Source organism: Stegostoma tigrinum, chromosome 2 (genome assembly GCF_030684315.1).
Source record: "Stegostoma tigrinum isolate sSteTig4 chromosome 2, sSteTig4.hap1, whole genome shotgun sequence".
NCBI classification, from domain to species: domain Eukaryota; kingdom Metazoa; phylum Chordata; class Chondrichthyes; order Orectolobiformes; family Stegostomatidae; genus Stegostoma; species Stegostoma tigrinum.
Window position 1 is genome coordinate 147938628 of NC_081355.1, and position 24994 is coordinate 147963621.

At 40.8% G+C, this 24994-nt stretch overlaps 1 protein-coding gene across 14 annotated transcripts in view; it reads left to right on the forward strand.

Annotated features, from left to right (window-relative positions):
* obscnb (obscurin, cytoskeletal calmodulin and titin-interacting RhoGEF b) overlaps nt 1-24994 on the forward strand; it is a 760766-nt gene that overhangs the window by 716836 nt on the left and 18936 nt on the right. For 13 of the 14 annotated variants that reach the window (XM_059639939.1, XM_059639941.1, XM_059639977.1 and 10 more), the window contains 10 exons: nt 76-153; nt 4175-6767; nt 9395-9517; nt 10641-10751; nt 13794-13862; nt 17771-17938; nt 18901-19023; nt 21009-21170; nt 21962-22040; nt 24488-24727. In XM_059639939.1, the coding sequence (XP_059495922.1) occupies nt 76-153; nt 4175-6767; nt 9395-9517; nt 10641-10751; nt 13794-13862; nt 17771-17938; nt 18901-19023; nt 21009-21170; nt 21962-22040; nt 24488-24727 (3746 nt within the window). The remainder of the gene's footprint in view (nt 1-75; nt 154-4174; nt 6768-9394; nt 9518-10640; nt 10752-13793; nt 13863-17770; nt 17939-18900; nt 19024-21008; nt 21171-21961; nt 22041-24487; nt 24728-24994) is intronic. The other variant, XM_059639947.1, reaches the window with a different exon arrangement.

Below are 24994 nucleotides of genomic sequence, written 5' to 3' on the forward strand. Positions count from 1 at the left end.
ATATTAACAGACCGACCTCTGTATAATTGTATAGTGAGGAATCAGAAATCTTAGTAACTCAGACTTCATTTCCAGGAAAAACAGAAACTCCAGGCGTTTTGGACAATTAGCACAAAAAAGTTGAAATTCTTTATTTCAAGGAGCAAGTGGCAGGTAAGAAACACCTATTCTGTTACAATGGTTCCCTGTAAGAACCAAGAAAACACCTATTCTGTTACAGTTGCCTCTGTAAGAACCATCCACAGAACAAGCACATTTTACAGTCCTGTCTAAAATCAAATTTTAGAAGGAGGGCATAACTTTAGCCATACAGCTTCCTTTCTTTGGATGCAGTATGTTGCTATCCCACAGAAATCTGAGAACCACCCAGCATAGTAAGGGAGAGGTGGTAATAATTTTTCTTTCCACAGAATTTTGGAAAATCTAGTCAGAAGCTGAACATAATCTATCAGATCTTTTCTTGATTACTAAGTGTATGACTTTGGAAGAAACTAGAGTTGATACTTTGTCAGACCTCCTTGTTGCTAATGTCAGGGATGTCCAAGAATGGCTGCAGGATGTTCGATGCTGGAGCATGAACAGCCAACAATCATGGCATAGGCGACATGGGTCGAAAAGAAATGAGGTTCTACAACAGGAATTCAGAGAGTTAAGTAGGAGATTAAAGAGGAAGACTACTAAAGTGTAATTTCCACATTATTTCCAATGTCACATGCGTTCACAGGAATAGAAAGCTAAGCCAAATGAAGGTGTGGTTAAAGAGATGACGTAGGAGGGATAGCTTTAGATTCTTAGATCATTAGGACGTCTTCTGGTGTAGGTGAGTCCTTTACAAACTGGGTGGATTTTACCTGAACAGAAAAGGGTCCGATATCCTTACTGTGCGGTTTGCTCGTGCTTTTGGAGAGGTTTTAAATTTGGTGGGGAGATAGGGCACAGAGTAGATATAATTCGAGAGCAAGATTCAATCAGATATTGAAGGAGTGAAAGGACAGGCCAGTTGGTGAAGAAAGCATGGGCAGGAAAAGGCACACTGGAGGGTCAGACAGCTAAAGTGTATCCATTTTAATGGAAGAGGCTTGAACGGTAAGGAAGAAGAACAAAGAGCATTAATCAGCACATGTGAATATTGTAATTTTGCAATCAATGAGACAAGGAAAGGCAGGCCTGGCAGCTCAATATTCCAGGGTATAGACATTTTAGGCATGATAGAGGCAATGTAAGAGAGGTGGGGGCATTTCATTATTGTTGAAGGAAACCATCACTGAAGTAATGAGGGAGGATGTCCAAGAAAGCTCTACGTGAGGGTCAGCGTAGAGCTTAGAAATAAGAAGGGACTATTACTGGGCTTATATTACAAGCCTCTCAACAGTCAGAGGGAGGTAGAGCAGTAGATATGTAGAAAGTTTACAGAAAAGTGTGAGAGGAATAGGGTTATAGTTGTTGGGGATTTCAACTTTTCTAACATCGATTTTATTGTCTTAATGTGAAAGGGGTGGAATGTGTAAAGTGAACCCACAAGAGGTGTTAGTGTCAGTATGTAGACAGACCAATTAAAGATGGGGCAATGTTGGACCTAATCCTTGGGAATGAAGCCAAACAAGTGGTTCAACTGCTAGTGGGCGAGCATGGATAGATTAGATGGTGAGAATCTTTCCCCATGACAGATGTATCTAAGACCAGAGGATACAAGTATAAGGTGAGGAGTAAGTTACAGAAGATGTGAGGAAAAATTTTTTTTCATCCAGAGAATGGCAGAAATATAGAACTCACTGAGGCAAGTACTCTCAATATATTTAAGAAGCATCTGAACGAGCACTTAAAATGTCTGCGCATCATAGGTATGGATGAAGTGCAGGTAAATGGAATTAGTGTAGTAGATCAGTGTAGACATGGTGGCAACAGGTTTCTCTGGGTTGAGAAAAGTAAACTGTACAGCAACAGCTTTTGGGTTTTGTTTTTAATTAGCAGTTTGTCACAGAACTGAGTAGAGAGATGTCAGAGGTAGTTTCTTTACTCAGAGAGTGGTAAGGGAATGGAACGCTTTGCCTGCAACAGTAGTAGATTCGCCAACTTTAGGTACATTTAAGCTGTCATTGGATAAGCATATGGACGTACATGGAATAGTGTAGGTTAGATGGGCTTCAGATCGGTATGACAGGTCAGCACAACATCGAGGGCCAAAGGGCTTGTACTGTGCTGTAATGTAATGTTCCATGTTCTATAGAGAGAGCAGTTAGGATCTTAGATCTCTAAAAGCCTGCTTGCAAGCCAGAATTTTCCTTCTCTCTCTGTGATTGGAAAAGATATACTACTCAAAGACTCTGCAAAGTGAAAATGTCAAACTCAAGCCAAAACCTAGGTCCAAATGACCAGCTACCAAATTGAAGATTACTGTGATTGACAGCAATGTGATATCATTGCCAAGAGCCAAAAACTAACTGAGAAAGTTACCTCACTTTCCATTTGTAGTTTGGGCTCCTAACCCACAGACTTTACTCCTTTTCTCCTAAATTTTTCCACCCACAATCTTCCTACAAAACTATATATCTTGTCTGACCTATATGTGAATTAAATATGTGTGTGTTTCAGTTTAGTGGGAGTATAAATTGTTTTTGTGATTCAGTAAATAATGATCTGTTTTGCCACATGTTAAAGGATAATTTCTGCTGAAGAGTCACCACTCTCGAAATGTCAACTCTGCTTTCTCCCCAGAGATGCTGCTAGACATGATGAGTTTCTCCAGCAATTTCTGTTTTTGTTTCAGATTGCCAGCATCCGCGACTGTATTAGAGGAGTAGGAAAGTCCGTGTTTTGGGCCTAGACCGTTCATCAGGACTGGGGAGGGGAAAGGGAGCTGGGACATCAATAGAGGAAAGAGAGGTGGGGCTGGGGAAGGTAGGTGGGATGGCAATTGGTGGATGCAGGTAAGGGTACTGGAGATTGGTCAGTGGGAAGGCTGGGGTGGATAGGTGGGGAAGAACATGGACAAGTTGTGTCATGTCAAGGAGGCAAGGATGAGAGGGAGGGTCAGACGTGGGTTGAGTCCAGGGTTGGGAAGATTTTGAAACTGGTGAATTCTATGTTTAGGCCATCAGCCTATAGACTGCTGAGGTGGAATATGAGGCGTTGTTCCTCCAGTTTGCATGTGGCATCATTGTGGCACTGGAGGAGGCCCAGGATGGACATGTCACCCAGGGAGTAAGAGGGGACGTTAAAATGGTTAGCAACCAGAAGGTGTTGTTGATTATAGCATACAGAGCACAGGTGTTCCATTAATCTGTCACCAAGTTTACATTTGGTCTCACCAATGTAGACAAGGCCACATTGGGAGCAATGGATGCAATAGACGAGGTTGGAGGATGTACAAGTGAACCCCTGTTGGATATGGAAAGTTTGTCTTGGGCCTGGGTGGGAGGTGTAGGGGCATGTGTAGCACCTCCTGTGGTTGCAGAGAAAGATGCCCAGTGTGATGGATTTGGTGGGGAATGTGGAGCAGACGAGGGAGTCATGGAGTGAGTGGTCCCTACAAAAGGCAGAGAAGGGCAGGGAGGGAAATATCACTTTGGTGGTGTTGGCTTGTAGATGACAGAAATGGTGGAGGATGATGTGCTGGATGTGGAGATTGGTGGGGTGGTGGGGTAGTATGTGAGGACCAGGGGACTCACTCTTTATTTTTGTTGGGGAGAAAGGGATTGAGGGCATTAGCTTGCACTTTCCCATACTGTATTCCATCTGGAACTTCTTTGCCCACTCTCCTAGCCTGCCCAAGTCCTGCACCCTCCCCATTTCCTCAATACTACCTGCCCCTCCACCTATCTTGTGACATCTGCTAACTTGGCAACATTGCCCTCAGTTCCTTTGTCCAAGTCATTAATGTATAAGAGTTGTAGTCCCAACTCTCCCTGCATTAGCCTGAGTCTCTGAGCTACTAGACCAATGACAAGACCATCTTGCCGCCACCTCCCCTTAATTACTTCAAAATTAGAGAATCCCTATTATTTTAAGAAGGTTAGAACTTTTTACATTCATTCTGAAACGTGTTTTTGAATCTAATGTGAAAGAAATAGATTTTTTTGGCATTTTTAACTAAAATGTCAGGTTGTTTTTATAATGAATATTTTCTTCAGTCTTTAAATTTGCTATTTTTATGTTATTTTTATGTTATTTCCAGCAATCCCCTATAAGCTACAAGCCAATGCTAGTAATGAGATCTATTCCTGAACTTTTAGAAGGGACTTCCAAAAGTCTTTGTCTTGGCATGTCTCGACACTTACTGGAAGAAAGCAACTCACCAACAACTAGCGCTTCTTCTTCTGATTTTGAAGACTGCGCCCATCAGACAGACCCCTGTTCAACCAGTACTCCAGAAGCCAATCAGATTGTATTTGCTCAATATTTTACAAATGAAAATGAATTCTGTGAAACCCCTTGGTCTGCTTCTTTCTCAACAGACATTGCGGATCCAGATATCAGTAAAGAAAAAAGTGAGAGGGCACTTCTAACTAGAAACAGTGCTGCTGAAAAACAAGCATATATAACACACAAAGCAGATGCAGAGTGTGGAGAGGATATGAAAGCACAGGATAATTATTCTGAAACTTGTGATGATCTGAATTTAAATGTTAAAGGCTTGAAGCATCCCATTTCCAAAGCTACTTCCGAGAAAACTTTAGACAGCTCAAGAGTGGACAGAGCAACAGCTCACAGTTTAAAGCAAGGCATTTCTTCTGATGATACTCTCACATGTCAATTATCAGGACAAAGCAGCCTACTGGATATGAGCTCCAAACCATCACCTAGACTTTTACCAAGACATTGTCTTATCAAAAGTACTTTCTGCAGCGATACGTTGGAGAGTCGGGATCTTTCTACTGTGAATGCTCAGTACACAAGGAACCTTGAAAGGACGAGAAGACGTTTTATAGAGGCAGGTTACACAAGAGGAAAGGTGAGTGGTCTACGTCAACCACTCCTGGAGTGCATTCAGATGCCTTTACAGAACAGAAGATTTGATGCTGAAAGAGTTGAGGAAATCTCAAGCCACAGCTCTGGAAAGTTGACAAGATCAGTATCTTATGATAACAGCAATATTGTAGCTTATCCCTCCAAGGAAAAGTCAAGGAAGAGTAAGTCGTTTGATGAATATGAAGCAGAGTTCTTAGCTCCGACTATAGTAAAAAAATCTGTAAGTGAAATACCAGAACCATCTCCAGAGCTGTCAGATCCAAAATCCAATACAATCGAGGTTGTTAGTGATACCTTAACATCGCAGCACATTTCCCTGGATGCAGAAGAGTTGGATACACAGGAGTCAGCAATGTGCAAAAGCATAATCAGTGACACGGTATGCTTATCAGATGAGGACTCCTTTCTAACAGATGTAAAATATATTTCAGAATGCCGTGTGAAAAATATTCCCTTTGGGATAGACCAATCTGTGCAAACTGATGCAGCTTCTTTACACTCATCAGAAAAAAAGCAACATATGGAGATGCACATGGAGATGAAAACCAGTCAGTATTCAGAGATAGAGCCCAGAGTGGCCATTTCTCCTCAGAGTCTATCAGATCTGCAAACCACAAAAAGTGAATTTTTGCAGCCACTTAAAGATAAAAAAATTTCAACTGTCTTTGAACGTCCAGAGTTGAAGTCTACAACATCACAAAGGCAGGATTGTTTTCAGCCTGGCAACTCACATTTAGATATTTCTGGAATCAGGTCTTTTCATTTTCAATGTCCTGTGGATTCAGCGTTGCAGAGTGAAATCTCTTCTGTTGCTGCTTCAGTTGTCACATCTGAACAACAGGAACAGAGTTCAAGTGAAGATGTCAGTTCTGTACATTTTGACATGGTAGAACCAGGCACAGATTACTTTGATCTGTCTGAGCCATACAGTTATGGTCTAGAGTTTGAACACTGCCCCTCATTTCTGTCTGAAAGGTCTGAACATAAGGACACTTCGCAAGTAGAGAGTTTGTCTGTGCCATGGACATCTGAAGGGCTGTTTCCTTCAAAAGAAGAAAAGGCCAAAAAGGACAGTCCTTTGCAAGGAAAGTTAAATCAGACACCAACCACTTCATATGAAATATTATGTGATGAGGCTGAAACAGCAAATCAATGTTCCTGGAATCTGACTGCTAATGAATCAGAATCAGATTTATTGGAATTGCTCAAAGATACTGAAGAAGATGAGACAGCTTCTGATATCGAGGAAGAAGAAACAAAAATTAAAAAAAGATCTAAAAGACCTTCACTGGAAAATGTGATACATCAAAGTTTTGAAAGTCTAAGAAAAGCATTCAAAAGCCAAAAGGATGCAAAATCTCCAACTGCTTCAAGTGAAACAAGTCTAACTATCAGTGAAACCCACACTGACCCATTGCCAAAGACTACTTCAGAAATGTTTGGTAGTTCTAGTCTATTAAGATTATTTAGGAGGTCTGCTTCATTAAATTGGGATAAAGGTTTGCAATATTTGGATGATGATGGAAGAGAAAGTCAAAGTTCTTTATCTGTGTTGCGGGATTTAAATGCAAGCAAACATTTGCCTACCACAGTGGGTGCAAGGAAAAGTCAGACGTTGCCAGCTCGGTTTTCATTGCGGATGAGAAGCAAAGAAAAACCTCAACTGAGAGAGAGAAAACACGGGAAGGTGGTTGAGTCCCAGGGAAGTGTAGATCCAAATAATGAAGAATTATCTGGGGACCAGTACATGGAAGTTATGAAAATGCCACTGATACCCCCTTTAACATCGTATGAAGAAAGTAAGTGCAAAGCAAATGCCACAAATTAAACAATTTACTTTGGAATTGTTCATTGCATTCATGACAGTGAGTGTTAATATCAGAATGTTTCCAAATTTACAATGCAGCCAATTTGATCAAAATCAAAGCCCCCCAAGCATGCTGATCTATTAAGTGCTATTCCCGTGATGGTTTTACAGTTTATGCTGCACCCAAATTTAGAAGTCAAAGTTTATAAATAGTCATATATTTTTCCACCACAAGTAATGTGTGACAAAAATAATTTCACAATCCTGTCTTTGTGGCTCATGATTTTTTATATTTTCTAATCAACCTCTTCTGATATTATTGCACACTTTTGGAGCAGGTGGGGCTTCTGGTTCAGGAGTAGCAACACTGCGCCACAAGAGGATCCCCCATGGCCCATGTAGTTTTTTTATTAACCTATTTTTCTAATCAACCTGTTCAGAGATATTCTTACACACCTCTGGAGCAGATGGGATTTGAACAAAGGCCTCCTGACTCAAATGGAGGGAGACCTTTTGGGGGAAATGATAATGTTATTGCTGGACTGTTAGTGCAGAGAGCCAGGTAATGGTGTGAGGACCAGATTTGAATCCTGCCAAGACAGATGGTAGAATATAAATTCAATAAAGATCTGCAATTAAAAGACTAATTATTACCATAAATTCAATGACAATTGTCAGAAAACCCCATCAGGTTCACTGATGTCCTTTAGGGAAGGCCGACATGTGACACCAAACCCACAGCAATGTGGATGCCATCTGGGCAATTAGGGATAAATGCTGACCTAACCAGTGACGCCCTTACCCCATCAATGTTTTTTTTAAGAAATGAGGTATGTTATCATAACCTATTGCAGGCTCTGAAAAAAATAACATGATTATTTTGAATCACACCTGTTGGCTATGAGTTGTTATCTTATTTTTAGATGGAATCCTGCAGAGAGAGTTTTAATTTTAAGTTTACTCCCCCTAATTCAAACTCACCCAACAAGAAAATTATTTCTCTCCGTCTAGCCTATCAATGATTTTGATAACCTTAAAGATCTCCCCGTTCACCTTCAGTGTACCTTATCAGGTTAAGTAAATTAACAGATATTAGGATCTTACTTGATCTATGTGTGTCTAATTCGCTATCTGAGAGTGGGGCAGAGGCAGATTCAATTCAAGCCTTCAAAAGAGAATTGGATAATGGAATGGAAAAATATGCTGGGCTATAGGGAAAAGATGGTGAATTAGGACCAGATGAGTTGTTCTGACAAAGACCCAGCTCTGTCTCAACACACAGAATGACCTCTTTCCTTGCTGTCACAATTCTGTGATTCTATAATCCTTCTTGTTTGCATTGGACACTGTGCAGCTCCTGGTTTGACTTTTTCTCTTTACTTCTTATTTACAAAAAGTTAACCAATTGAAAGAGCCACATCGCATTTATTAAAACAGTTAATTAATCTTCATTAAATTTTGGGGATTTTGGATGTTAATGTTTAAAAATTGAAAAATGGGTATCACTAGACACAAAGCAATTCAGAAAATGTATCTGACAGCAGAATACACAATCTCTTATGACTATTCCTAGAAACCACAGTAATTGGATTACCAAGCTTCTATTGTCTTACAGTCACATTTAATGTCCATTTAGAGGTTCATTGTCTGTATGATCAGGGCAATCTAATTTCTAGATCACCATTGTTAATGTAAGCATCCAAAAGTTTCCAGTGAATCATGCCTGAAGGCCTTCATAGAAACATGATGCCAGTTGTGTGCCTTAAATGTTCAGCTGTCCCTTTGATACGTCATTTTTATTTGAATACAAATGAAGAAGTGGTGACTAGACTTCTACCTAAAGTACAAAACTTATACAATTGTTCGTTCCACACCTCAGGCCCATTCTTGAGTGGTCAGCTTTTTTAGGGCGGTGGAAGCTTTCATTTGAGGACATTGGCTTGAAGTAATTATTTTTCTAGGTTGGTGTGTATAAAGCAAACACCAAATATCACACCACAGCAGCCATTATACTTAAATCCCTCCTCAAATTAATAAATTAATCTTAGATCCGTACAACACTTGAATCTGATTGCCAAATTATGCACATTTTGTCGATAATATTTCATTCCTCCATCTTTAATATCTTCTTAAAGAATTAGACTGGCAGAGACCATGGGGCATTTAATAGAATTAACTTATCTGCCTTTATCAGCCATGATCAAATGGCAGAGCAGGCTCAATGGGCCAGTTGGCTTAATTCTGCTCCTATATCCTATGGTCTTTTCCTATCTGATCATAGAAACTCAATGGCAGTGGGTACAAAATGTATGTTGTTTCTGGCAATGCTTTACAATCTATTTGTTTAATTTGGTGGGTTAGTTTGCTTTCCTAGCTAAAAAAAGTTTCAGGGAAATAAGTGATCACATAACAAGGGGAATAAATGTTATTGTAAAATTTGAATAGCTACCTAATTCCTTTTAGCCAGTGCTGAATAACCCATTAAATGTATAGTAGATGAAGATGGTGGAAATAATTTCTTGCATACAAACTTGAACATGAATTACTGTATCCTAATGAAAGACTATGAAGATTACCTTATTAATGAAATGAAAATAACCATATTGTAATTCTTTATAGACACAGAAAAACAGCAAGGGAAACAGCAATCAACAGACACTCGAGACAAAACCAGCAGTTTCTTGAAGAAAAAATCAAAACTGTTTTCATTGAAGCTACCTGGTTCGAAAGCAAAGGAAAAAGGTATTGCTGCTGAACGTAAACGTCTTTCAATAGTTCATGTTTTACACTGAACAAACTGAGTAGGTAGTAGCACAACATACCTGATGATGGACTATCCTGTTAAATGAATAGACTTTCAACAGTTAACTTAGAGTCAAAGTATAAGAAAAATGCATTATTCTCTGCTGCCTCCTGAGGCCTCCACTATTACAGATGTAAATCTTCAGCCAACTTGATTCACTCCATGTTAAAATTTGTATTCTGAAACTCACCAAGCTGTTCCAGTACAGCTACAATGGTTGTTTCTGCTTACATTGTTGATAATTGCCCAGCTATGTCCTGACTACAGAAAGCAGGACAAATCCAACCTGATATTGCCATCCAATCAGCCTACTGTCGATTGTCAGCATAATGATTAAATGGGTTGTTAACAGTGCTACTGTATGGCACTTGTGCAGCAATAGCCAGTTAACTGATGCATGGTTCTGCTTGAGCCACTCAGTTCCTAACCTCATTACAGTCCAGACATGCAAAAAAGAGCTGAATTCCAGGCGTGAGATGAGAGTGCCTGTCAAAGGGATACTGTTTGGCTCAGGATCAGACTTCCACCCCATTCTGAGAAGTTACCCTGCTTTTGAGAGTTGCTAACCACTTAAATAACCATAGTTCAATGTTTTCAGCAATGCCATTGGGAATGCTGACCACATCTGGTAATTCAGTAAACTCCAGTGGAGATCGTGACCATTGCTGGATGGGGAGGTAGATTGCAGGGCAACATTTTGGCTGGACGGGGGTGGGGAATAATGGCACCAATGGGCCTTGAGGAACCATAAGAAAAGTATATTCCCTTTTTTTTGGCCAGTGAGATCAGGAGTGAGATCTGGCAGGGTCCTAGTCATGCCTCCATCCTTACAATGCACAAAATTGCTTGGGAATTGGTGGAGGATGGTTCGGTTTCAGAAAAACATTATGCTCAATTTTACACTCTCTTGTCTTTCTGTTGACTGTGAGAATGTAAAGCTGTGCCCAAGGTTTGACTTGCCTCCCCTATATTTGAACAATTTGTGCAAACTAACCTTATCGATTCTTGTCAATTCTTTTCCTACTCTTGGACTATTGGCTGCCTTTTTATTTTTCCTTTCAGCACCATCGTTTGTTGAAGGTCTTGTGGACCAATCAGTTCTTCTGAGTCAGTCTGTGACCTTGTCCTGCAGACCTCAAGGGTGTCCAAATCCTGACATACGGTGGTTTAAAGGTTAGATCTATTATTTTCTGCATCTCTCTACACTCTCAAAAAGGTGCTTGGGTCCCATCTATTCACAATTTACATCAGTTACTTGGATATGGGATTAATATTTCCAAGTGTTCAGCTGATTCAAAACTAGGTCAGAGTATAAATTGTGAAGAGGATGCAAAGATGGTTCAAGTGGATTTAAAGCGGCAAAATGAGTGAGGGAAAATTGGCAGAGAGAACAAAGTGTGAAGCTGGATGAACACAGCAGGCCAAGCAGCATCTCAGGAGCACAAAAGCTGACGTTTCGGTCCTTGACCCTTCATCAGAGGGGGATGGGGTGAGGGTTCTGAAATAAATAGGGAGAGACAGGGAGGCGGACCAAAGATGTATAGAGGAGAAGATAGGTGGAGAGGAGTGTGGAGGTGGGGAACGGATAGGTCAGTCCAGGGAGGACAGACAGGTCAAGGAGGCGGGATGAGATTAGTAGGTGGGAAATGGAGGTGCGGCTTGAGGTGGGAGGAGTGGATGGGTGAGAGGAAGAACAGGTTAGGGAGGCAGAGACAGGTTGGACTGGTTTTGGGATGCAGTGGGTGGAGGGGAAGAGCTGGGCTGGTTTTGTGATGCAGTGGGGGGAGGGGAAGAACTGGGCTGGTTTTGGGATGCGGTGGGGGAAGGGGAGATTTTGAAACTTGTGAAGTCCACATCGATACCATTGGGCTGCAGGGTTCCCAAGCGGAATATGAGTTGCTGTTCCTGCAACCTTTGGATGGCTTCATTGGGGCACTGCAGGAGGCCCAGGATGGACTTGTTGTCTAAGGAGTGGGAGAGGAAAATTGGCAGGTGGGATCCAATATGTAGAAGTGTGAGTATAGGATAAGGATGTCTTCATGCTAATCCATTGATCAGTGCAGTGGGAAGACAGTTGTTGCAGCAGTTTAATAGTAGTGGCACAGTGGGACCAGGCAGAAATTCCATGCAGCTGACTCCACAGTAAACCACCTGGAATTAGAAACTGCCAATGTGCAATTAACCAACACTTGGATCCTCTGATAAAGCATGCATTTCTGAGTTAGAGTCAAGAACATCAGAAAGTTCTGACACACTTGAATTAATTGTCACACAGGAAAAAATAGAGCAATTAAAACCTGATCTAATTCCTGACGAACTACAAAATTGATTTGGCCCACTTTTCCATTCTGGCAACTGTCCTGTGGACACCCGAAAGACCTGACCCAATCTAAATTCCTTTCCTCCCATACCCTAATTAGCTACCAGTACGCTCTTTCGTCCTGATCTGAAGCCAACCCATAACTCTCTCGAATCAACTCCACATTACCTAGCCCAAGTCCTCATTCACTTATCCGTCACCCTACCCACCAATTGGCCTGCCATCCTAGCCCCCACCATATTAACATCCTAATCGCTGCCACATTACATACCTACCAGCTTACCAATCTGTCTCCCTACCCACTTCCCAATATATACACCTGTCCCCTTACCATTCTCGACCCATCTATCCCCTCATACACCTGTCCACTTGCCTCTTTACCGTCCTAATCACCTGCTCACTTGCCACAGTACCAATTTGATGCCTTAGCTAGTTGCTGTTTGCTCCCGCTTTTAAAAGTTTTCCAGACTCATTTGGTATGGGGAAGCTGCTGGAGAGGATACTGAGGGATAGGATCTATTTACATTTGGAAGAAAATGGGTTTATTAGTGATAGGCAGCTTGATTTTATACAGGGAAGGTCATGTCTTACTAACTTGATAGAATTCTTTGAGGAAGTGACAAAGTTGATAGATGAGGGAAGGGCTGTAGATGTCATGTACATGGACTTCAGTAAGGCGTTTGATAAAGTTCCCCATGGTAGGCTGATGGAGAAAGTGAAGCCGCATGGGGCCCAGGGTGTACTAGCTAGATGGATAGAGAAATGGCTGAACAACAGGAGACAGAGAGTAGTAGTGGAAGGGAGTTTCTCAAAATGGAGAACCAGTGGTGTTCCACAGGGATCTGTGCTGGGGCCACTGTTGTTTGTGATATACAAAAATGATCTGGAGGAAGGTATAGATGAGCTGATTAGTAGGTTTATAGATGACAGAAAGGTTAGTGAAGTGGCAGGTAGTGAAGGGGACAGTTGGAGAATGCAGCAGAATATCAATAGATTGGAGAGTTGGACGGAGAAATGGCAGATGAAGTTCAATCCAGGCAAATGCGAAGTGATGCATTTTGGAAGATCCAATTCAATAGCAACCTATACAGTAAATGGAAAAGCCCTGAGGAAAATTGATGCACAGAAAGTTCTGTGTGTTCAGGTCCATTGTACCCTGAAGGTGGGAACACAGGTCGATAGAGTGGTCAAGAAGGCATACGGCATGCTTTCATTCATTGGATGGGGTATTGAGTACAAGAGTTGGCAGGTCATGTTACAGTTGTATAAGACTTTGGTTCGGCCACATTTAGAGTACTGTGTACAGTTCTGGTCGCCACATTACCAAAAGGATGTGGACGCTTTGGAGAGGGTGCAGAGGTAGTTCATCAGGATGTTGCCTGGTATGGAGGGCGCTAGCTATGAAGCGAGGTTGAGTAGATTAGGATAATTTACATTAGAAAGATGGAGGTTGAGGAGGTACCTGATTGACTCTACAAAATCATGAGAGGTATAGACAGGGTGGATAGCAAGAAGCTTTTTCCCAGATTCGGGGACTCAATTACTAGGGGTCACAAATTCAAGGTGAGTGGGGAAAAGTTTAAGGGAAATATGCATGGAAAATTCTTTACACACAGGGTCGTGGGTGCCTGGAACACATTGCCAACAGAGGAGGTAGAGGTGGGCATGATAGCATCATTTAAGATGTATCTAGACAGATACATGAATGGGGAGGGAGCAGAGCGATACAGATCCCTGGAAAATAGGCGACGGGTTTAGGTAGAGGATCGGTGCAGGCTTGGAGGGTCGAAGGGCCTGTTCCTGTGCTGTAATTTTCTTTGTGCTTTGTATCCTTATGTGCGTGGGCGGGATCGGTGATATGTGTTTTTACTTCATCCCTCCTGACCTGTGTCAAGGCCTCAATGGCAGACTGCTATGGAGGCACCAGGACGTGACCAGAACTCTGATCACAAAAATACATCAAGGTAAGTGAGCAGTTTTGATGTAATAACCATTGGAAGAATCTGTTCTGACACTAAGCAGTAGCTCTGAGCCTTGGTATATTGTGCACCACTTTGGTTTCCTTGCCTACGTAAAGATCTGCTTATTATAGAAGGAATGCACCTGAGATTCACCAAATTAATTGTTAGAATGGAGGGATTGTGAGAGGGAAAGGATCTAGTTGTCATGGTCCATGGAGGTACAATGATTTAGAATGAGGAAAGAACTATTATGAGCAGCTAAGACTAAATTAAAAGCAGAATCACAAAGATAATAATCTAGGATTATTACCTGAACCAACTGCAATTTCATAGGGCAGATAAGATTACAGAGGTAAATGCATGGCTCCAAGTTTAGTGCGGGAGGAATTTGTCATGATTCATGGGGCACTGGCACCAGTACTGAGGAAAAGAGAATAATGCTCCATTGGAACAGACTTCATTTTAACCATTCTGGAACCAGTGTCCTGGCAAATTATATAACTAGGATTGTACATGATGCTTTCAGTCAATTAGTGGAGGGTAGTGTTCAATTGAAAGTAGGTTTAACAAAATCAAAAATAAAGAAGAGAGCAGAGGTGCAGAATAGTGAAGAGGTGAACAATAATCAAAGTTTTTTTATTCGTTTTTTGGGGATGTGAGTGTCGCTAGCTGGGCCAACATTTATTGCCTTTCTTGAGCTGTCCTTGAGAAGGTGGTGGTGAGCTGCCTTCTTGAACCGCCGTAGTCCACATGTTGTGGGTTGACCCACAATGCCCTTAGGGACACAAATCCAGGGTTTCGACCCAGCACACTGAAGGAACAGTGATTTGGTTCCAAGTCAGGATGGTGAATGGCTGGGAGGGGGCCTTGAAAGTGGTGGTGTTTCCATATATCTGCTGCCCTTGTCCTTCTTGATGGGAGTGGTCGTGGGTTTGGAAGGCGCTGTCTGAAGAACTTTGGTGAATTGCTGCAGTGCATCTTGTAGAAAGAACACACTGCTGCTACTGAGCGTCAGTAGTGGAGGGAGTGGATGCTTGTGGATGTCAAGCCAATCAAGTGGGCTGCTTTGTCCTGGATGATGTCAGGCTTGTTGTTTGGACTGCACTTATCCAGGCAAGTGGGGAACTTTCCATTACACTCCTAACTTGTGTGTTGTATATGGTGGACAGGCTTCAGGGAGTCAGGAAGTGAGTTACTCACTGCATTATTCCTAGCCATACCAGCTTTTGTAGCCACTTTGTTTATATGGTGAGTCCAGTTGGGTTTCTGGTCAATGATAACCCCCAGGATATTGATAGTGTGAAAATCAATGATGGTAACACGATTGAAAGTTAAAGGGTGGTGGTTAGATTGTCTCTTATTGGTGATAATCATAACCTGGCATCTGTGTGTCTCGAATGTTACTTGGCAGGAAGGAGCAGAAAATATGTGTGCAGTAGAAAGTAGAACCAGAATAAGTAACAATGGTAAGAAGTCAAATCTTAAAGCTTTTCAAGTATGCAGTATTTGTAATGGGTTGGATGAGTTGACAACACAAGATAAATAATTATGATTTTATAACTATTACAGAGAAATGGTGGCAAAGGCTATGAACTGAATATTCAAGATGCCCAGAAAAATAGGCAAAAATGAAAAAGGAGATGGGTCAGTGTTATAAAGAGATGGTTTCAGTGCAGTGGTAAGGAATGATATAGGTGCAATAGATTGTGACATGGAATCAGTTTAGGTGGAAATAGAGGATGGCAAGGAAAAGAAACCACAGGTAGGGTTGTTTATGGGTACATGAAAAATTGCCTCACTGTAGGCACTGAAAGGTATAAATCAAGAAAAATGGAAAAATATAAGAATGACACTATAAATATCATGGATGATTATAATCTGTATATTAACTAGGCAAATTGGATGGGCAAGAGTAATATGGAAGCAATATTTTGTACAGTACCCTATCCACCACCTTCAACATTCACTCTCTTTATTACTGACACACAGTGACAACTGTGTGTGCCATCCACAAGATGCACTGCAGTAACTCACTTAAGATCCCTGACAGCGCTTTCCAAACCTGCAACATCTGCGATCTTGAAGATGAAGGGCTGCAGATGCATGAGAACAATACCAGCAGCAAGATCACCTTCAAGCCACATAGCATCCTGATTTGAAATTTATTGCCACTCCTTCATAGTTGCGACATCAAAATCCTGGAACTCCCTTCTAAACACTACTATAGGTGTCACTTCACCACAAGGGAAGCAGCAGTTCAAGAAGCCAGATCACTACCACATCCTCCAGAGCAATTGGGAATGAGTAATGAATGTTAGCCCAGCGACCAATGCCCATATCCCATGAACAAATTAAGGAGAATTTGAAAGGAAGGTAATTTCAAATACTGTAAGTTCAAAATAGAGGTATTAGTTCTGTTTAAGGATTACTTTTAAAAAGACAAGGTCAGAGGGTGCTTCCGGGATGTGATTAAATCCAACATTATGACAGAAAGTGGATGACTTTCATCCCTTGTAGTGCTAATGGAAAAAATGTTTATACTGTTAGATTTGTTACGGATAGAATAAGTATGTAAGCCTATTAGCAGTTCTGTTTTCCATTCAGAAGACAGGGTTGAATTTAGAAGCAAATTTTGATTTTTTTCCGAGGAGGAGTTTAGAAGCAGTTCAAGGAAGTCACACTTACCCTGGAAACAGTTACCATTCATCCAGCTCCACACTTTGTTATCTTGGATTCTCTAGCATCTGCAGTTCCTATCACCTCTAACCATGGCAGAAGGGTTTTAAGTTTGTGAAACTTCCAAAACATAAGAGTTTGGTTAGAAATCTGCAGGTTAATAGGCCTGAGGAAGCTTATTTTCTCATATTTGTGGCAAGTTCGTGTTGAACTCATCACAGCAAAGAAACTTGGAGGGAGTCTGTTAAATAGAACCCTAAAACTTGAGTTTGGGGTGTAATTTCTCTGGAATTAAGTGTCTGTAACAACATCAAAGAGAAAGTTTGGAACCTTGTTTTCCTGTGTATTTTATCTCTTCTACTTGGTTTATCTCGTTAGATAGCTTGCTTTCTCCTTTTGTGTAGTGATACTTCTATTTTTAAAGAAAATCCTAGCCTTGTGTGAATATGTTTCTGTGACTAATCACCACATTAACTAACAAAACAAAAAAAGGACACACTAAGCCAGATTTCATTCATACTGACGTTTTTAGTAGACTGCAGTCAACTGGGATTGTAATATTACGTGTGTATGATAAGTTGTCTTCTTGTTTGTTTGTACAAATGTCAGTTTTAGTCGAGTGTATTTTTGCATGTTTCATTTTGATTAAGTCCTATGTGGTACAACTCTTATGAGTTGAAAGCAAACAACATAAAAGGAATTGAAAGCAAAAGAGAATGGCCTGGAGTAAAAAGAGAAAATGCTGATGATACTCAGCAGGTGAAGCAACAATTGTAGAGAAAAAGAAGTTAGTGTTTCAGGTTGATGGTCTTTTATTAGAATCTTCTGATACAGGTCATTTAAAATAAAATGTTAACTCTGTTTCTACCTCCACAGATATAATCTTACTGGCACTTCACTTTCAGCACTTTACATTTTATTACACCATGACAAAATATCCAAAATCAGTAGAAAAAACAATGAAAAATTTTATTTCTTTTCATAGAATCATAGAATCCCTACAATATGGAAACGGGCCCTTTGGCCCAACCACTCTCAGAGCGTTCCACCCAGACCCATCCACCTATAATCCACCTAATCTACAGTCCCTGAACTCTATGGGCCATTTAGCATGGCCAGTCCACCCAGCCTGCACATCTTTGGAATGTGGGAGGAAACCTGGGTGTTTAAAATTGTAATTTATTCACATTAAACAATTTATTGTATTTAGTTCATTTTTGGTTTTTTTTTTATAGAGGACCAGTTGGTGTGCTGCAGTGATCGGATACAGACATCAACCACCAGCAAAAATTGCCAGCTTCTAACTATCCTAAATGTAACAGAGGATGATCTTGGTAGATATACATGTGTGGCGGAAAACCACTTAGGCAGAGCTTCAACTTGCTGCATGCTGAATCTTGCAGGTAAATGTTCCTCTGTATACTTCTGCGTGTGTGTGCCCAACTGTATCTAACTCTGAGAGTGCATGTGAGAGTCTGAAACTTTGATACAGCCTAGGCTAGGATATGGAGGCTCATGACCTGCGCCTGCGTGACTAGTTGCAGCTAGGAGCAACTGCCTGATGAATGCTGTTGGTAACTTAGACGGCAACAAGATGGCTTCTCGATGCAAGTCAGCACAACAAAAATGGCGTCTAGCCTGGGAACTGTAAATTCTGCTGGAGCTGCATAAATAACTAAAGAAAGATTAGCAGACAATGCGCCGTTTAGAATACAGAGGTAACTTGATGAGATAATGCAGTACTAACCGTTCTAACTGACCTTCGAGTGCAAATGTTGCAGCACTATGTGGCGAGATAAAAAGTAACCGAAGCGTTGTGACCTAAGTTGTTTACCAGTTAATATTATTGGATTAAATAACTGTCAGTGAACCAATATCATGTATGGATTGGTAATTGTTTGAATACACTATGAGATCACGCCATGTACCCTGCTTTAAGAAAAGTATAAAAATGTCTTTGTATTAAGTTGTGTGTGCAGCTCCTCCGAGGAATACGGAAGTGCTCAACTTCTGTGTTTCCGGATGGTCTATACCCGGCTGTATAAAGAAATAAAGAGTAAAGTCTTAAACAACTAGACCGATTGCGAGTGCTCACTGACCGATCACGGAATCGAGAGACCTCACTGGGGGTTGAGATTTTCACATGTAAAATGATCACTTGGGTAAAGTATTAAAGGGAACTCAAATGTGAAAATCAGTTTTGCAAGAGAGAATAAAAATCAGAGAAAGGAACAATAAAGTTGTTGTAAATGATTAAAGAGATTGACAGAATGTGTATTTGATAAGTGCACATTTAAAAAAAGGTGAACAGTCAGGCAATTTTCTTTCTCCAGCTAAATTGACTCCACTTTCTTTCCATTTATAGCTGTGCCTTGTCGCCCTGATTCCCCTGAAGTAGCACAAGTCTATGAAGATGGTGTTTTAGTGATATGGAAGCCACTTGTCGCTAACACTCCAATAATGTATATTATTGAGTGTAAAAGAAAGGGTACGCTGGTTGGCACAGAATCACATAGCCAGCTGATAACTGTACAATTGGTAAAATGTGACAATTCACTTATAACTGACACAGTTTCATTTTAGAAAATTAGTTTAAACTGTTTAATGTGAATAAATTATAATCTTAAATAATCATTTCGTAGTACAGAACTTAAGTATTGCTGGAAAAAGACCCAATTTATCAAAGCTTTTCATCTCGCACTCTTAGAATCATGCCGTACAGAACAGCTCTTTCAGCCTATCAAGTCTATAACTGCCAAAAATATCCACTAGCTACACTAGACCCACATTCCCACATTAGGCCCATAACCTTGAATGCTATGACCCTTCAAATGTTCATCCATGTACTTCTTAAAAATTCTGAGATTTCCCTCTTCAATTACCCTCCCAGACAGTATATTCCAGATCCTTATCATTTTCTGGGTGTAAAAGCTTTTCCTCAAATTCCCTCTAAACCTCTTGCCTTCCACTTTAAAATCATGCCTTCTTGTTATTGACCCTTCAACTAAGGGCTGTAGATACTTTCTGTTCACCTTGATAATGCCCTTCATAGTCTTACACACCTCTCTCAGGTCTCCCCTCAGCCCTTCCTGCTCGAACGAAAACAACCTGAGCTTATCCAGCCTCTCATCAGAGCTGAAATACTCCATCCCAGGCACATCCTGGTGAACCTCCTTTGCATGCCCTCCAGTGTGACCACATCTTTCCTCTAATGACTAGAACTGCTCACAGTACTTGAGCTGTAGCCAAGCTGAAATTCTGTCCAGCTCCCACATGACCTCCCTGCTCTTATAATCTATGCCATGACTGGTAAAGGCAAGCATCCTGTAAATTTTCTTAACTACCCTATTAACCTGTCCTGCCATCTTCAGAGATCTGTGGAAAAGCACCCAAGAACATACTCTTCACCTGAACTTACTAGTGTCTTGTCTTTCATTGAGTACTCCCTTGTCTTATTCTTTCTTCCAAAGTGCACCATCTCACATTTATTCGAGTTAAATTCCATTTGGCACTGATCTACCCATCTGCCCAACCACGTCTATATTTTCCTGTAACCTAACAACTTCCTCACTGTCAACCACCCTGCCAATCTTTGTGTCATCTGAAAGCTTAATTATCATCTCCCCCATATTCTCATCTATATGAGTTTATGAATACCACAAACAATAAGAGACCCAATAAGAGACTGATTCCTGTGATGCGCTGCCACATACGGGACTCCAGTCACACAAACAGCCCATCTACCAGCACCCTCTGTCTCCCACTACTGAGCCAATGTTGGATCTAACTTGCCAAGTTAACCTGGATTCCATGTGCTCCTATTTAGCAGTCTCCCATGTGGAACCTTGGCAACGGCCTTGCCAAAATCCATATGAAGTACTTCAACTGCCCTACTCTCATCTACACTTGGTCACTACCTTGAAAAATTCAAGATGATAGGTATAACCTCCCTCTAACAAAGCCATGCTATCACTGATCAAACTTTGCCTAATCAACATTAGAATCCTCAATTACACCTTCCTTCCTGCTCCGAGACTCTTTGAGTCCCTTGTCAGTCAAGAATCTATCTACACCTGCCTTCAAAATATTTAATGACCCTGCCTCCGTTGATCTTGGTGGAGAATTCCATTGATTCATGACCTTAGCGAAAAGAATGTACAGTATATCTCAAATGGAAGACCTCTTATTTTTAAATAGTGTCCCTGGTCCCAGACTTGAAATTAGGGTGGACAATTCTTTTCTCTATCAACATGGGCATGATGAGCCATATGATCTCTTATGTGCTATAACTGTTTCTGGGTTTCGAACCAAAAAAGATCATCAAAGATAAAATTCCATCCACTTTTGTTTGATCAGTCCTATTTAGTCTAATCTTGTTTGTATGTCAGTTGCAGCTCCAGTAACATCCTTTGCTCTTGAACTGCACCTTAGGACCTCATAAGTTTTATTTTGTTCAATTAATATCTTTTTCAGGTGAAGAGTGGACAAATGTGGCATCTGACCTTTCTGAATCCTGCTTTTATGCCAGTGATCTGCGTAAAGGAGAAACATATTCATATAGAATAGCATATGTCAACAAAGCTGGTAAAGGACAGTTTAGTCAACCGTCTTCTGAAGTCATCATAGGAAAGACAGGTAAGCTGATAACGCTGGTCTGTAAGAACCTGTTATACAGCGTATGACTATTTGACTTTACCTGAAAGATAACTCAATGTCACAATGTAGAACTAGTAGCTGGTGTTTGCACTCCACACATGCCTCCTCCTACCCTATTTTGCCAAAGTGTCAGGTGTAGCTCAGCAGGAAGCACTGTTGCTTCTGATCAGAGCTTTGTCAGCTTAAGTCCTATTTTAAAACGTGACCCTAAAGAATGGAGGCTGACACTCCAATGCACTACTGTATTGATTGGAGTGCCAATTTTCAGATGTGATGTTAACAAAGGATACATCAGTGTTCATAGCTGAATGGTGCTATTTCAAAGATGACCAGAGGAGTTATCCCTCATATCCTGGCCAATATTAATGTAGAAATTTTCTTCTGGATGAGGCTGAGGCTTATCCAGATATACTTCCTTTTACATATCTAACTTTCAGTTGTCACTATTGTACAAGATTAAGAAAGTTGAAAAAGTCATAACTTGGCATTCATAATTTCTGAACAGTGACTGATGCCGCAGAAACTGAAGTCATTGCATTGGTCTATGTCAGCTACAGGTTATCATATAAACTGCAGCGATAAAAAACACCAAATAGAGTCCACTCAAAGATTGCAAATAAAGAAGCAAAATCAATAGTAGGTTTTCTAAAATGTTGCTAATAGACAGGTTCAAGTTTTTTGTTGATATTCCCAATCAAAAACATGACTTCAGTTTATTTATTTTCTGAAATGTCATTTTATACATTTTCTTGACTTTTCTTTCTTTTTAGAAGTACAGTCACATAGTGTACATGGAGAAAAGCCAGCGCCAGTGCATCAGACATACACATTTTTCACAGAGATAAACAGGTATCAGAGTAATGCTTAACATACTGTGAGGTTAACATGGACAAATTTGATTGTACTGTTTACAGGATAATTCATATAGGTGGAGTTGGTATTGTGTTTATCCTTTCATGGGATGTTGAAATGGCTGACCAGTTCAGCATTTGTTGTCCATCCTTAATTACCCTTGAACTAAGTAGCTTACTCAGCAATTTCAGGGGGCAGTTGAGAGTCAATGACAATATTGTGGGTTTGGAGTCATATGAAGATCAAACCAAATAAAGTTAATTTCCTTCCCCAAAAGACGTTAGTGAACAAAATGGGTTTTAACAACAATAGTGTAGGCTGTTTGCTGAGATATTTGTCTTACTGACAGCCCACGAGTGTGGTTTCAGAAGACCGAAGGTTGGCTGACATGGTGCCATTATTTAAGAAAGGTAAGCCTAATGACAGTGGTTGTCAAGTTGTTGGAGGGAATCCTGAGGGTCAGGATTTACATGTATTTGGAAAGGCAAGGATTGAGTAGGATAGTCAACATGGCTTTGTGCGTGGGAAATGGTGTCTCACAACTTTATTGAGTTTATTGAAGAAGTGCCAAAGAAGATTAATGAAGGCAGAGCAGTGGATGTTGGCTATATGGACTTCAGTAAGGTGTTTGTCAAGGTTATGCATGGTAGACTGGTTAGCAAGTTTAGATTAGGAGAACTAGCCATTTGGATACAAAGTTGGCTCAAAGGTAGGGCACAGAGGGTGGTGGTGGAGGATTGCTTTTTGGACTGGAAGGCTGTGACCAGTGGTGTGCTGCAGGGATCTGTGCTGGGTCTACTGCTTTTGTCATCTATGATTTGGATGTGAATATAGGAAGTATGGCTAGTAAGTTTGCAGATGACACTAAAATGGACAGTGGACTGTGTAGTGGACAGTGAAGACGGTCACCTCATAGTGCAATGGGACATTGATCAGATAGACCAATGGGCCAGGGAATAGCAGATGGAGTTTAATTTAGATAAATGTGAGGTGCTGCATTTTGGTCGGACAAATCATGCAGGACTTATATACTTTATGGTAAGGCCCTAGGGAGTGTTGCCAAACAGAGTCCTTGGGATGCAGCTTCATAGTTCCTTGAAAGTAGATCTGCAGGTAGACGGGATGGCAGAAGAAGGTGTTTGGTATGCTTACCTTTATTGGTCAGTGCATTGAGTATAGGAGTTGGGAGGTCATGTTGCAACTGTACAGGACATTGGTTAGTCCACTTTTGGAATACTGTGTTCATTTCTGGCCTCCCTGCTATAGGAAAGATGTTGTGAAACTTGAAAGGGCTCAGAAGAGATTTACAAGGATGTTGTAGGGGTTGGAAGGTATGAGCTATAAGGAGAGACTGAATAGGATGGGGCTATTTTCCCTGGAGTGTCGGAGGCTAAACAGTGACCTTATAAAAATTTATAAAATCATGAGGGGTATGGATTGGTGAATTGTCGAGGTCCTTTCTCCAGGTAGGAGAATCCAAAACTAGAGGGCATAGGCTTAAAGTGAGAGGGGAAAGGTTTAGAAGGTACCTACAAGGCAATGCTTTCACACAGAAGGTGATGCATGTATGTAATGAGCTGCTCGAAGAAGTGGTAGAGGCTGGTACATTTACAACATTTAAAAGGCATCTGGATGGGTATATGAATAGAAAGGGTTTAGGGGCTTATGGGCTAAATGCTGATAAATGGGACTAGATTAATTTAGGATATTTGGTCTGCATAGATTAGTTGGACCAAGGGATCTGTTTCCGTTTTGTACATCAATTCAGACTCTTTATACATTTGCTTCAAATTATACCATTTGTTCCCAGAAATTGAATTGGATCTCTGGATCACTATTCCAATGACAGTACTACTTCAACAGTATCTCCCCTTAGTCCAGAGCATGAAACAGAAATTGAAGAGACATTTTCTTTAAAAGCAAAATGACCCAGCAAAATAACTTCCTTGCTAAACTCCTGTCTTTTTAACAGTCAACAGTTTGCAGCAACTTGCAATTATTTAACAACCCTCAGAAGGAAAACCTCTCAAAGAGACAGAGGAGAACAAAACACTGGGGATATTTTTGTTAGGGCGAAACTGGGTAAGTTCTTGGAAGTTCACCAAATTAAAGGTCAAAGGACCAGGATTTTCCTCTGTGTTCTACTGCTTTAACTTTGGTGAAAGTCTGTAGAAATCCTGATGATACATATACAATGGGCCCCTAATGGACACTAAGTGATGGAACTTAAATAGGTTCAAAGAAATTCAAAGCTGTAGATTTTTTGAGGTTTTTGTTGGAAGGAGAGCAAGAACAAGGCAAGGTGGTGTTAAGAAACACTGGGAGCAGGATGACGATCACACTGAAGAGTACTTTTGACTATTACTAGATTTAGTTTATTTTAAATTAATTAATTTCAATAGATTATTCTATATTTTAATTTGACGCTCTTTTTCTTTAATAAGAGGGCGCTTCAGCATCATAAAGACATGTACAGAGAACTCCTCAGGAAAGTCTCTTGCAGCTAAAATTACTCCTTACAAGAAGCAGAACAAGCCATTTGTACTGAAGGAGTATGAAACCCTAAAGAAGCTCCATCACAACAATATTGTTCAGCTTCATGGTGCCTACATCACACCTAAGTACTTAGTTCTGATCCAAGAACTCTGTGAAGGAAAAGAGCTGTTTCACCATTTGGCTGAAAGGTAAGGATGGAACAGTTCTGTTGCCCGCTATCTACAGAAAATTTTATTCTGCTCCTGAGCGCTGCTGTTTCCCTGATGTAAAAATGCTGTTATTTGGATTTTGTTTGTCCTTCAAAGCAAGGATGACTGTGTTCATCATTAGCGGCATTTAGTCTGATCCTGGTGAGTGTGTAGGTTTCTGCTATGGCTGCATGTGCCCAGAAGGCTCTGCAACAAACTGGAAAGCATTCCACAATTGATTGAGTTTTGGCTGAATTGTGATTTGGT